A 14,848-nucleotide genomic window follows, 5' to 3' on the forward strand; every position below is an offset into this window, starting at 1 on the left:
CAACAACTCACCATTCTTAGATTTTTGGTTCACCAGATAAATATCTTCTTTATGTTCAGCTAAATCATTGATGAAAATGCTGAAGAAGGCTAGGTTCTTCCACATTTATCTCCAGCTGCAGCCTAAGTCAATCCTAGTATAGTAGCATTAAAGTTGTGTAGAAAGCCAATACTAGACAATGTCTAAGCACTCCTTTGTATTGTAAAAGATCATGGACTTTGAACCTGGGAAGACCTTGGTTCAAATCTTGACTTTACCATTTCTTGTTTTTATGATTTGGGGCAGTTAATGGAAATAGTGTGGGAGAAAGATGAGGCTTTCTGCGCCTGTAAAGATTTACAGTCTTAGAAACCTTAAACAGGGTCACTATGTGTTAAAACCAACTCTAAGAAATATCACAAAAAAAGACATTTTGACCTGGCCAGACATAGTTTCAAATTCTGTCTTTGCTATTTTTTGTTTGTGTGACCTATAATTAGTGGAAATATGTAGAATAATTCATAAAAATGAGCAAAGATAATATATACTATACAATAGATCCAAAAGTAAAAGTAGGAAACATCTGGAGTTTTTAATAGCCCTAAAGTCATTCACTAGGATTTTTCTACAGTAAAATGTATTTTTCTTGATATTTTTTATAAAACAGATTCATAAACTATTTTACAAGTAGGATTCTTTAGAATCTAAGAGATGGAAATAACCTCAGACTTTTTAAAAGTCTCTCAGAATACTAATAAAAAAACTTAAGCTATCAGTTCCTCATGCTAGGGACTGATAGAATCAGGAATGGCATCTAATTACTGAATACTTGGAATCTACATGATGTAAAAAATTCTCCTGAAATATCCTGAAGTTTCAAAGGGAATGGTACTCTTTTGTTTTTTAAAATGCAGTAACATTACTTCTGTATTCAAATATTGATGATAAGTATACTTGGCATCTGTGAACCCTTTTGAAAGGAAAACAGTCAATCAGGAGTTATTTTGCAAGTAAATCTCTTCTTTTTCTGGGTTGTGATTTCCAGAGTAGTACTTGGACTTTTGAAAAAAACATTATACCATCAGGATAATTAAAATGTATTTTCCCACCACTTGGGAATCTAATGAAAGAATCTAAGTAGCAGTGATATGTGATAATACTTTATATCATGGGCTTACTTGTTTTTAAAGTGTCTCTTTAGAAAACACAGTAGTAAAATAACATAGTGTCTTTTGCTCAAACTATACTGGTGAAAACATGAACTCAAAGGAAGTTGCCCTGGAGAGCACATTTCTTTGAAAAGGTAACAAAAATATTCAGGACACCAGTGTTTTCAAGATCAACTTCCTTGTTGAAATTCACTTCAGAGTTCAATGAAAAGAAACACTTATTTTTTAATTGAATAATAAAATTGTTGGAAAATAATTGGTGCAAGAATAGTAACTATTTTGAAGAATTATAGGTACCTATAAAGGAAGAAATACTAGAATACTGGGTTTGTTTCTAATTCTTAACCTTAAGAATTCATGAGCCTTTCCTTTTCTCATCTATAAAACAAGCTCTAAAATGAAAATTGTGCTGGGCTAAAGACAAATAAACTCTTGGCAAGTAATATCTCTGGTCTGTTGTGAAGTCTTTTGTACATTCAAATAATTTTCTGATTTAGTAGTTTAATTTTTTACAAGTTTTGTCCTGCTAATATTTCGAATGTTTTTAATTCTGCAGAACTCTTTTTATCAAATTAGTTATTGTTCTTTCTTGATGTTTGTGGTGGTTGTGTGCCATTGAGTTAGTTCTGACTCATAGTGACCCTCTATGGTGGTGGTATGCCGTGGAGTCGGTTCCGACTCATAGCGACCCTGTACAGGGTTTCCGAGACTGTAAATCTTTACGGCACCAGAATGTCTCATCTTTCTCCCACGGAACAGCTGGTAGTTTCGAACTGCTGACCTTGAGATTAGCAGCCCAATTCGTAACCACTACACTACCAGTGACCCTCTATAAATAACACTAATTAGTCATAGTTTTATTTCCCTATTGTAAAAGCATGTGATATACAAATTATCTAAGATGATTAGATATAAGTATGGATTTGAAAGTATGTCACCAGAGGATATGTATATTGTATTCGTGTAGATAATTGTGCTCTCAACTGACATAGGAGAGAGAAAGACATAGGGCAAGGAGTGTTGATTCAGAAGACAAGATATATGGGTCAGTTCTGGGGTGGTGCTGTGGAATAAAGCACTGGACTGCAAGGCTGGTTTGAACCACAAGATCAGTGGTTCAAACTCACCAGCCATTCCTTGGAAAACGCATGCAAGGTCTTTATGAGTTGGAACTGACCCAACGGCACTTAACAACAACAACAATTTTAGGCCAGAGGAGTATTGGTAGTGCTGTAGTATAAGCACTGTATGGCTAAACACAAGGTCAGCAGTTCAAACTCACCAGCTGCTTTGTGGGAGAAAGAAGAGGCTTTTCCCTCCCATAAAGATTTACAGCCTCAGAAACCCTATACAGGGTCATTATGAGGTGGAATCAACTTGATGACATTTAACAACAATTTTAGGCCAGTGATGTGAGATTTGAATATGTTCTTGACTTCTCTAGAGCTCAGTTCCACTTCTGTAAAAGGGAATTAGTCTAGAATATTACAAGTTAATGTTTGAATCTAATGGTGCTGTAGGGTCAGCACTGGACTGCTAACCCCAAGGTTGGTGTTTCAAACCCACCAGGTGCTTCTTGGAAACCCGACACAGGGTAAATATGAGTCAGAACTGACTTGACGGCACATAACAGCAACAACAACAATGCATAACTTTCAAGTATGAGTATATATATAATTGCTGTTGTTAGATACCATCAAGTTAGTACCAACTCACAGTGACCTTATGCACAGCAGAATGAAACACTGCCCAGTCCTGCACCAACGTCACAATCATTGCTAAACTTGAACCCATTGCTGCTGCCACCGTGCCATTCCACCTCACTGGGGGTCATCCTCTTTTTCGCCAACCCTCCACTTTACCAAGCATGATGTCCTGATAATATATCTGAAGTAAAAGAGGTGAAGTTTGGCCATCCTGGCTTTGAAGGAGCATTTTGGCTGTACTTCTTTTTTTCTTTCTTTCTTTGTACTCATGGTTTATCACTCTGTGTAGAAGTTATGGAGACAGAATTACAGAAACCAGACTGATAAATATCTTTATGGTACAATGTCTTTTTCATTATCCCTTTTATTAGGATGTAACTTGCGTGGTGGTTACCAATCAGGCTGCAAACCTTAAGGTCAGCAGTTTGAAACTACCAGATGTTCTGTGGGAGAAAGATGAGGTTTTCTGCTCCCATAAAGATTTACAGCCTAGGAAACCCTGTACAGTGTTGCTATGAGTCAGAACCGATTCCACGGCACATAACAAAAACAACAACTTAAGTTGTTGTAATCCCTTTGCTCTTGTTACTACTATCATAGAAAATTTAGAAGACTAACCCAAAAAACAAAATTTTACTTTAATTAAAAATCTATGCTAATAAGATAAAAACACAAGATTAAAAAAATTAATCTGTCTTATTTGATATCCTAGTGAGACACTTAGGATGCCATCCTGGTTATGAATGATACCATTGGTAAGTGACTAATACAATATTACCAGAACCTTCATCAAAATGATTAAATGATCTCTTGAAGAAATGTCAGTTCAGATAGTGGTTGACATATTAGGTCGTCAGTAAAACTTTGCTGAATTACATTTTATGTAAAATCACGTATTTGAAGAATATTGCTTCATTGGTGCTGTGTGCCATCGAGTTGATTTTCCACTCATAATGACCCCATGTGTCAGAGCAGAATGACCCCAGAGAATTTTCTAGGGTAACAGCTTTATGGGAGAAGCCCTGGTGGTACAGTAGGTTAAGCATTGGGCTGCTTTATGAAAGGTCAGCAGTTCAAACCTATCAGTCATTTCAAGGGAGAAAGATCAGGCATTCTGCTTCCATAATGATGTAGAGCTTCAGAAACCCTATGGAGCAAATCTACTCTGTGCCATAGGGTTTCTATGAGTCAGAATAAACTTGATGGCAATGGGTTTTTATCAGTTTTATAGAAGCAGATCATCAGGGCTTTCTCCTGGGAACCACTGGGTGGGCTCAAACTGCCAATTTTTCAGTTAATAGTTAAGTGCTTAAAGTTACCTTATTTATTACTTCAGTGGCATTTATATTTTCCTTGACATAGTTATGATGTCAAGTCTTCATTTCTTTAGGTTAATGATTTCTTTATTTATAACCACCATCAGACTTGAGGTTTAAAAACGGCCCTCATTCCCCCCAAAAAGAGTTAAAGCAGTAAGTCGCTTATTTAGCGACTATTCCAGCTAGTTTTTAATATCTATTGCAAGTTCTTCAGGCAAATCAGCTAATTACAAATAAAATCATGCGAATTTATAATAATAAATTCTATTATATAACAAAATAGACTTTAAGATCTACTTTAGCAAAGACTCTAGATTTTTATGAGATCCTCTTCATTGACCACATTGTGTATCTAATAAATGATACAAATGTTCACTGCTCATAAAATATGTAATATGCCTGGTTGCTGTTTTATTTTTCCAAGAATGGTTCTGGAACATCATACTAACTCAGGTAAAAAGGTAAGATTAAAAATAGACTGTTTTATAAGGATAAGTAGAAACACATGTAATTATTGCTCATTCTACAAAATGTTGATCTTAGAGTGTATGATACACCTAGTTGGCAGTAGCATTCAGGTTTTCCAAATTCATCAGTCATCATTTTTCTCTCGTCTGCATAGACTTCTTATTGGCTGCGTTTTGCTCTTGTTGCATAATCTCAGAATCCCTCTGCTTTCTCTGAGAGGTAGTCAAGCTATCTATCCTCTTTTCTTTTTCCCTTGCTAATCTCCTGGGTTTTCTTCATGTTTTTCTGGCAGGCAAGTTCTCTGTGATTTCCACGGGCCATGCTGACCACTGGACAGGGCCTGAAAGAAAACGACTTGGAAAAGCAATGGTTCCCTGCACACATAGTCACTGTCACTGCCTGTTGATCAAGGAAGGCAGAGTGCTCTGGTCCTTCGTGAGGTAATGAATCTGTCCTGGCTATACTTCTTCCAACACAGATTTGTTTGTTCTTTGGTGATCCATGGTGCTTTTAATATTCTCCTCCAACACCATAACTCAAATGCATCAATTTTCTTATTGTCTTCTTTACTCAGTGTGTAACTTGCACATGTATATGAGGTTATTGAAAATGTCATGGCTTGGGTCAGGCACACCGTAGTCCTCAAACGTAGTGCTCTTGAACACTTTAAAGAGGTCTTTTGCAGTAGATTTGCCTAATATAATAGTCGCTTGATTTCTTGACTGCTGCTTCCATGAGTTTTGATGATTGAGCCAAGCAAAATGAAGTCATTGACAACTTCAATCTTTTCTCCATTTATATGGATGCTATTTATTGGTTCAGTGGTAAGGATTTTTGTTTTCTTTGAATTGAGATGCAAACCATGCCTAAGGCTGTGGACTTCGATCGTCATCAGTATTTTAAGTCCTCCTCATTTTCAGCAAGCAAGGTTGTATCATCTGCATATTGCAAGTTATTAATGAGCATTCCTCCAGTCCTGATTACACGTTTTTCTTCATGTAATCTAGTTTCTTGGACTATTTGCTCAGAATACTGATTGAATAAGTATACTGAAAAATACAACCATGGTGCACAACTTCCCTGGTTTTAAACCATTGTTTAATTCAGTGTTCAGTGTCCCCTTGTTTTGTTAGAATGGTCTAGGTACAGGTTCCTTATAAGCACAATTAAGTATCCAGAATATTCATTCCCTACAATGTTGTCCATAGCTTGTCATGATCCACACAATTGAAAATCTCTGTATAGTCAATAAAGCACAGGTAAACATCTTTCTGTTATTCTCTGATTTCTGCCACAATCTATCTGACATCAGCAAGGATAGCTCTTGTTCCATGTTCCTGTTTGAATCAAGCCTTAACCTCTGGCAGCTCCCTGTCAATTTACTGTTACAGGTGATTTTGAATTATCTTTAGCAAAATTTTACTAGTATGCAATATTAATGATCTTGTCCTATGATTTCTGCATTCCATTGGGTCACTTCTCTTTGGAATGGACACAAATATGGACTCTTTTACTCAGTTGGCCAGGTTGCTGTCTTCCAAATTTCTTGGCAGAGATGAGTGAGTACCTCTGATACTGCTGCAGTTTGTTGAACATTTTCAATTTGTATTCTATCACTTCCTAAAGCCTTGTTCTTTGCACCTTGGACTTCTTCCTTCAGTATCATTGGTTCTTAATCATATGCTACTTCTTGAAATGGTTGAACATTGACGGGTTTTTTTTTTTGTTGTTGTTGTAGTACAGTGACTCTGTGCATTCTTTCATCTTCTTTTGATGTTTTGTACATCATTTGATATTTTGCCCATTGATACCGTCAATATTGCAAGTTGAGGCTGGAATTTTTTCTTCAGTTCTTTCAGCTCAAGAAATGCTGAGTGTATTCTTCCCTTTAGGTTTTCTAACTCAATGTTATAATTTCTGAGACTGTAAATCTTTACAGGAGCAGACAGTCTCATCTTTTTCCTGAGGAGTGAGTGATCATCAGTAGCCCAAGATTCAAGAACATCATAAAGTAGGTGAAGTTTTCAAACGATTGTGTGTTTTGCTGGAAATATGAAGAAAATGAAGATTGTGCAATGAAAGTCATAATCATGTGTTTTTTGGTTGGTCTGTTTTTTGTTTTTCTTTCTATTTTGGTTATGTGCTTTGGAGTCCTGTTGTGGCATTGTTGGATAAACATTCCACCATAAGTTTGGTTTGAACTTGCAGTGGTTCAAATTCACCAGCCACTCCTCAGAAACCCTATACAGGCTTGCTGTGGATTGGAACTGACTCAATGACACTTAACGAAAACAATGACAACAATAACAACAACAGAAAGGCCTTTTAAATGAATGTGGAAAGAGCTTCAGAAGCCACAGGATAGTACAACTATTCTTTCTGGCCTCTTTTTTCCACGTTATATTCATTTTACTTAGTACTGCAGCTTTTATACTAATCCTCCAGTCAGCAGTTTTATATAGGATATGACATTGAATTGATCTACAAATTTCCATTTTCCTTTTAACTTTTTCTCCGGTCCTATTTCCTGAAACCTCCACACCCCTTACCCTGCCTATTCAGTCAATGAAATTTATTTTAAAATATTACACAATACAGAATAGCATCACATTCTTATTTGGACTGAACTAAAACCTCTTTGAAGTAACATACTGTCTACTTCCCTGTATGTAGTGAATATTCCTAGTGAAATCACATGATAGAGAAAAGCTAGGGGAAGTTTATATCCTGTGTGGAAATCTAGCTCCTCAGTTCAAGAAATTCAAATAGGGACACACTTTTAATTCTGTATTAATGCTTCAGCTTTCATCATTGAAACCTTTATACAATTTTACTTAATTTTTCTTATTTTTGGGAAGCTAACTACTTTAAAATGATCCATTAAAATAAAATTTTTTTGAGCTATTTCAATATGCTTTGAACAGTTTATTTGGAAGGGACTTCTCTTGCTTGTTCTTCTGGCACAAAGCTGGCACTTCCATGCTTCATAGAAACTGAATTGCCCTTCTTCCTACATAATAGAGCATTTGGAGGTCAAAAGCTTTCTTCATAATAAAAGGGGCATTCAGAGAAATACTTTGCTGAGTTTAATTAAAAGGAGTTGTTGCTGAAAAACTGTAATGATGTCATGCCAGTTTTATCTTGCACAAGCAGCAGAGTGAGGAAATTCCAGACTTAATAAGTGCTGGTACAGCTGTGCCCTAAGTTGGAAAGTTCAGGATGTTCTTTTCACACTCACGACTGGACATTTTGCTCCACATTTGCCTTTGCAAGAATAATTGGCTCCTTCCATTTGCAAGCTGTGAGAACATTTATAAATGGGTTGGTCTATTTAGAAAAATGTAAAATTTTAAATGAATGCAATAAGTGGTTATTTTGACTAAAAATGATTGTCTATGTTTACCTTGATTTTGTAATAACCGTAGAAGATTTGATGCATTTGAGTTACTGTGTTGGAGGAGGATATTAAAAGTACCATGGACTGCCAAAAAGGACAAACAAATCTATGTTGGAAGAAGTGTAGGCAGAATGCTCCTTAGAAGCCAGCATGGCTAGACTTTGTCTCTGATACATTGGACATATTCAGGAGGGACCAGTCCCTCCAGAAGGACAGTATGCTTGGTAAAGTGGAGGGCCATTGAAAAAGAGGAAGAACCCAATGAGATGGATTGGTAAAGTGACAGCAGAAATGGGCTCAAGCATAGCAATAATTAGGTGAAATTGGCACAGGACTCAGCAGTGTTTTATTCTATTGTATATAAGGTTGTTATGAGTTGGCACCAACTTGGTGACACCTAACAACAGCAGCAACAACAATATTTAGTTTTAACTATAAAATATTTTCAAATATTGATGTAAAAGATGGAAAATAAGGAATTCAAGAAAAAGTTAAATGAAGCATTCAAAGACAATAATTGTAGTCTTTTAGTCATAACTGTGGTTATTTTAAAGTAGCTCTAGTTTTCATGTAGTTCTATAGGATAGGATAAGCACTGGACTGCTAACCAAAAGGTCAGCAGTTCAAACTCACCAACCGCTGCCCAGAAACCCTATACAGGTTTGCTGTGAGTTGGAACCAACTTGATGGCACTTAACAATAATAACAGTTATCTTCTGAAGTCCTTGAGTGATGCAAACAGTTAAGAGCTCAATTACTAGTCAAGGTTTGGCAGTTTGAACCTAACCATAGACACCTTGGAAAACAGGTCTGCTGATCTGCTTTTGAAAGGTCACAGCCTTGAAAACCTTATGGAGGGAAGTTCTACTCTGCATACACAGGGTCACCATGAGTCAGATTTGACTCTATAGCAACTAGCAATAACAAGTTATCATTTCGTGGACAGTTAGCCAGTTGATTACTAATCCTAATAACATAGGAGGAAACTAGCATAAAGAATATAAGACGATTCCATGAGCCAGATGTCTGTTGAACTGTATAATAATGTAAATCAAGAGATTTTTCTCAAAAGTTTTGAAAAATAGAAAATGCTTTTTATTTGAAAGAATTGTTTTGGCATAGTATTACACCAGATGTTTTCTTTTGGACCTTATTATTTATTTTGTCAGACATCTTTATGGTGGAAAGAGAATGCAGATTACCTATCTCTAGAGGTTATATAGTTCTGAACAGAAATAAGCAGGTTTAATAAAAGTATTGTTGTTGTTAAGTGCCGTTGAGTTAGTTCTGACCCATAATGACCCTGTATAGGGTTTCTGAGGAGTGGCTTGGGAGCTTGAACCACCGAGCTTATAGTTCCAAGAGATCTTGCAGTTCAGTGCATTAACCCACAGCGCCATACCAGGACTCAAAAATAAAAGTATAGTTTGTGCTTTTCTTATTTCAAAATTAAACACATGTTGTTTTGTTACATTTTCAACACAGTCTGAACGTTAAGCTTCATGTGATTATGAGTACTTATGTGACGCTGTAGGATAGATAGGCACTAGTTCGGTTTGAACCGCAAGGTCAGTGGTTGGAACTCACTAGCCATTCCTTGGAAACCCTATACGGGACACTAGGAGTCGGAATTGACTCAGCTGCACTTAACAACAACAACAACAACAACAAAACACCACTCTAAGAAGCCCTGGAAGCTCAGTGCTCAGTAGTTCAGTGCTCAGCTGTTAACTGAAAGGTTCATAGTTCAAACCTACCAGCCACTCTGTGGTATAAAGATGTGGCAGTCTGCGCCTGCAGATTACATACAGCCTCGGAAACTCAGTGGGGCAATTCTACACTATTTTATAGAAACTCTGTGAGTTGGAATCAACTCCACAGAAATAGGCTTGGTTTCATATGATAATGATTCTCTAATTACTCAGTTTATAGCTACTTGTGCCCAAATGAAGATAGTGAGGATTTAAAAATTATTTTGTCTAGAAATACAGTAGTTTAAAGCTGAGTTCTATTCTGAAAGAGAAATTATGAATGCTAAGTACTTACATCACATATTTTGGAGCCATCGACTTCTTCCATTTATATTGTTGTTAAGTGCTGTGAAGTTGGTTCCTACTTATAGCAACCCTTTACAGGGTTTCCAAGGAGCAGCTGGTAAGTTTGAAGTGCCGACCTCATGGTTCTCACCAGTGCTGATCCGACAGTGCCACACCAGGAGTCCTTTTCCATTTAGAAGCTAGGTTTATTTCAAGTCACCATAGCGCTCTGTGGTATATAAATAGATAGATCTGGCAATCTGCTCTCTTAAAGATTACAATCCAAGAAACACTATGGGACAGTTCTACTTTGCCCTATGGGATCACTGAGTCAAAATCATCTTGACAGCATCCAGTAACAACACACACATACACACACACACATACACACACATGTTGATGTTAAGTACTGTTGAGTTGGTTATGCCTTTTAGCAATCTTATATAGGGTTCCCAAGGAGTGACTGATGGGTTTGAACTTCTGACCTTGTGGTTCACAGTCCAGTGCTTATCCTATAGTGCCACCCTCCCCCCACACACTTATACACACAGACATATAAAGTGGTGATTATTTTATATTATTGTGCATCATTGAGTCGGTTCCAACTTACAGCCACCAAGCATAGGGCCTCCGAGGCTGCAAATCATCATGGGAGCAAAAAACCTCATCTTTCTCCTACAGAGTGCTTGGTGGGCTTGAACTGCCTTCCTTGTGGTTAGCAGTCCAGTTCTTGTCCTACAGCACCACCTTTATAAAACAGTGAGTGCACTATCTGGTATAATAATGCCTCAATATTACTTTTATTGCTCTATTTAAAATTTTCCTTCTTTTTGCTACTTTACTTGTATATGAATGCAAGTGTTTGGGAAAAAATGTCAGTCTTTCTGTTGTCCTAAAGAGTCTATCATATTTCTTCTGATTTTCTAAGGATTTAGCAGTTTTTCAGTTCAATGAAAAACCCATTCAACATTTCTTCAGAATGCTTAATTGAATAGCAACCTGAGTGTGAAGTTATGGCATTTCCAATGGTGGTAGGCAGCTGAGCTAACATTAATAGACATTTTCAGGAAAGGAAGAAATATGATGGCTATCATGACAGCACTATATTGGTTTAGTTTGAATCATTGATGCCAATATAGTCACAAACCTCATGATAGATGTATGCTACATTACTTTCAGATACTTTTGTACTCTTCTGTTTCTTGCCCCCTCTTTTTTTAATATCATGTACTCCCTAGTACTTAATGATTTCAACAGAATTTAAAGACCCAAAAAAAGCTGACAATTTAAACTATATTCTTGCTTCTTCTCTCTCACACATCTCATTTGTTTATATGTATGTGTGTATATTTTATTTGTTCTTGCTCTTCTAAAAATACATGCATAAAGTTGAACCTAATCAACACACAGAATTGGAATTTGTGAAATTTAATTCTTAGTCACTAAAACTGTAATAGCATGAAGTCCTTTAAGTCATTGTCTCTCATTCTTCACTTAATGTTGTTGTATGTCATCAAATCAATGTTTGACTCATTGTGACCCCATGTGACAGAGCAGAACAACTCTTTTTTCAGGGTTGTAATCTTTATAGGTTAATGCACTGGATTGCAAGGTTGGTTTGAATTACAAGGTCGGTGGTTCAAGCTCACCAGTGCTCCTCAGAAACCCTATAAAGGGTTGCTATGAGTTGGAACTGACTCAACAACACTTAACAACAACAACAAACCTTATGGGAGCAGATAAATTGGTCTTTCTCTGATGGAGCCCATTGGGTGGGGAGGTTAGGACCACCACATCTGACAGTTTATTCTGAGTTAAGATTCCTTTGAAAAGCATACACAGGAATAAATCATATTGAAAGAAACAGAGGTGAAACCCTTTGTTGTTAGTTACGCATCTGAATTTTCACAATGAAAAGGCAGGAATATTTGTTCTTATCCCGACCAGATGAAAACAAAATGAATGAAGACAAATTCATTGTGTTTTTTTTTTAAACAAGATTATGAATTGTTTATTAGTATTCTGAGATTGAAATCAAATGCTATAAAAGGAAAATTGCTAAATGGCTTTTAAATGATTGCTACTAATGAAGAGTATAAGTCACTTTGTCAATGACTAGAGTAAAGAACGGCAACTTTTATGCTCAGAGATTTGGTGGCATATACAATCACAACTTCCTTTTCATAGGTCTTCTGATTCCGGTACAGTGATGTTCTCTGCTGGTTCAGTTGTTATTACTATAGGGATATTCTCAGATATCCACCCCTTAGGAGTCCTATTAAAGGACCGTCTGCTAGACAGGGGACTGGCAAAGGCCATGAATCTGGGATCTGTTAGAAGTAGTAGCTCAAAATCAGGAACTTTGAATTTAACCATTTTTGATGCTTTTTCAAAACCTCCAAATGGGGTGGCAACTCTGTGGGAAATGAAAACAAAAAGAAATACTAGTTAATTATAAAATGTATTTACCAGGAAGTGGAAAATGATTTAATTCATGATTTTATGACCATATTGTGATGTTCCTAGTATAATTATTTGCTTTCACTTCTGAGGCAAACATTTCTACTTACAGATCATGCCTTGATGATAAAACAAATATTTCTTAACAAATTATTGTGAAGCCCCTTTGCATGAATTCTTAGTCTTGGTCTCAACTAATCTACTCTCTGTATTCTAAGCTCATCATAAATTTCTTGCCTCTGTGTCTTTGCAAACAATGTCTCTCCTGCTTAAGATATGTTCTCCCAGACATTCCTCCACTTGGATATGACTTGTTGCTTTTAGATTCTAACTTCCCTTCACCTGTCCCTGCCCATATTTTCTTAGCTAAATTCATGTATTACAGTTGTTTTACATCAGCCTTTTGGTATGGTACATGGTATTGTCAGCTTCTCTTTTGAAAAATATAGGTTTCTTTGGGTTTCTATGAATTATTAACTTTTGGAGGGTAAGAGGTATGTTATGCATGTTTCTATCCCCACTTTAGAAATCTTCAAGCCTTTCCATCATCTTCTGAATAAAATCTAAACTCTTTATCTTGGCATTTGAAGCCCAACATAACTTTGTAGCTTTGTTTGATTTATGTATTAACTTATCTATTATTTCTTGAACATTAGGGATATAGTCATGAGCACACTGTAAGACAGAAGACAACTTTCCTGAGTTGAAGTAGGATGTGCTTATAGAAAAAGTGATCTGACTCATTTTGAAAAAATACTTTCTCTGACTGCCTAAAAGAGGAAAGTATGAAAACATCAAGTCCAATCCAAAGTCTCTTGTAATCAAAGTAAGACACAGTGGTGGTTTGGATGAGGGTGGTAGTGCTGGAGGTATGTAAGAAGTGTTTGAGTAGATACTGAAGATAGCATGGTGATTTAAAAACTTGTCCTCTTGTTTTTTTCGAATGACTGCCTCTTGCTCTATGTACAGGTTCCTCATGAGCACAATGAAGGACTTTGCTGGTGGTGTGGAATGTGAGGCAAACAGCAGAATTAAGGACAGCTACTAGGTTGTTATTGACCAGAGTAACTTGGTGTATAAAAATGCCATTTACTGAGATAAGGCATATTGGAGAAGGACCTAGTTTGGAGCTAAAAATAGTTTGATTCTGCCATGCTAATTTTTGTAGGTTTGCTAGACATTCCAAGGAAAATGTTCAACAGACAGGCTAAAATTCAGGAAAGAGCCAGAGCCGGTAACACAAATGGTGTCATCAACAAGTAGATACTATTTAAAATATTGGAACTGCAGATAATCTCAGCACAGAATGAGTGGAAATAGAGAAGAAAGCACTCTAACATAGAGTTTGGAAAAAGGGGAGGGGCCAAAAACGAAGGCTAAGAAAGATAAAAATCTGGAAAGTTTGATGATCTAAAAGTCAAGTTACAAAAGTGTTTCTTGAAAGAGAGAATGGCCAAGCAGAGTTTGAATAAATTGATAAATGAAAATTCACCACTGGAGTGGAATGGTGACATGTAGTCTTTACTGAACTTAATTCAAGAAAGAATGGGACATTATGAAATGGAAAAAATTGAATATAGACAAGTCCTTTGTGGGCATTTTTATGATTAAGGAAAAAGGACAAAAATTAAAGACAGATAATTGAAAGGGAGTCTGAAGAAAAGGGAGAATTTTTATTTAGGATGTTGTTGAGTGCTGTTTTGTCGATTCTGACTCATAGCAACCTGGAGATACTTTCATATGATATCATCCACTCATCTGACAGTCTGTTGTACTGTGGTGGATTGTGTGTTGCTGTGATCCTGGAAGATATGCCACTGATATTTCAAATACCAGCAAGGTCATCCATAGTGTAGAGGTTTCAATGGAGCTTTCAGACTAAAACAGACTAGGAACGAACATCTGGCAATCCACTTCTGAAAAAGTTGGCCACTGAAAATCTTATGAATAGCAGTGGATCGTTGTCTGATATGGTGTCAGAAGATGAACCAGTCAGGTTGGAAGGCACTCAAAATACAATTGGGGAAGAGCTGCCTCCTCCAAGTATTTGTTGTGGCTGTTATTAGGTGCTATAGAGTGGGTACTAACTCATAATGAATGACCTTATGCACAATGGAATGAAACACTGCCTGGTCCTGTGCCAATCTCACAACTATTGCCACGCTTGAGTCCATTGTTGCTGCCACTGTACCAATCTGTCTCCTTGTGAGTTTTCCTCTCTGTTTCTGACCCTCCACTTTACCAAGCATGATGTCCTTCTGATAATATATCCGAAGTATGAGAGAGAAGTCTGGCCATCCTGGCTTCTAAGGAG

At 36.7% G+C, this 14,848-nt stretch overlaps 1 protein-coding gene and 1 pseudogene across 1 annotated transcript in view; both read right to left on the bottom strand.

Moving 5' to 3' along the window:
- Positions 1-4,772: 4,772 nt before the first annotated feature.
- LOC102822662 lies at positions 4,773-4,962 on the bottom strand (annotated as a pseudogene).
- A 7,293-nt stretch (positions 4,963-12,255) lies between these two features.
- MYOZ2 (myozenin 2) overlaps positions 12,256-14,848 on the bottom strand; it is a 74,911-nt gene continuing 72,318 nt past the window's right edge. Inside the window, exons 4-5 of the mRNA XM_006874594.1 lie at positions 12,738-12,900; positions 12,256-12,490 (exon numbers count right to left, since the gene is read on the bottom strand). Coding sequence (XP_006874656.1) covers positions 12,256-12,490; positions 12,738-12,900 — 398 coding nt within the window. The remainder of the gene's footprint in view (positions 12,491-12,737; positions 12,901-14,848) is intronic.

This window comes from Chrysochloris asiatica, unplaced genomic scaffold (genome assembly GCF_000296735.1).
Source record: "Chrysochloris asiatica unplaced genomic scaffold, ChrAsi1.0 scaffold00288, whole genome shotgun sequence".
In the NCBI taxonomy this organism is placed as follows: domain Eukaryota; kingdom Metazoa; phylum Chordata; class Mammalia; order Afrosoricida; family Chrysochloridae; genus Chrysochloris; species Chrysochloris asiatica.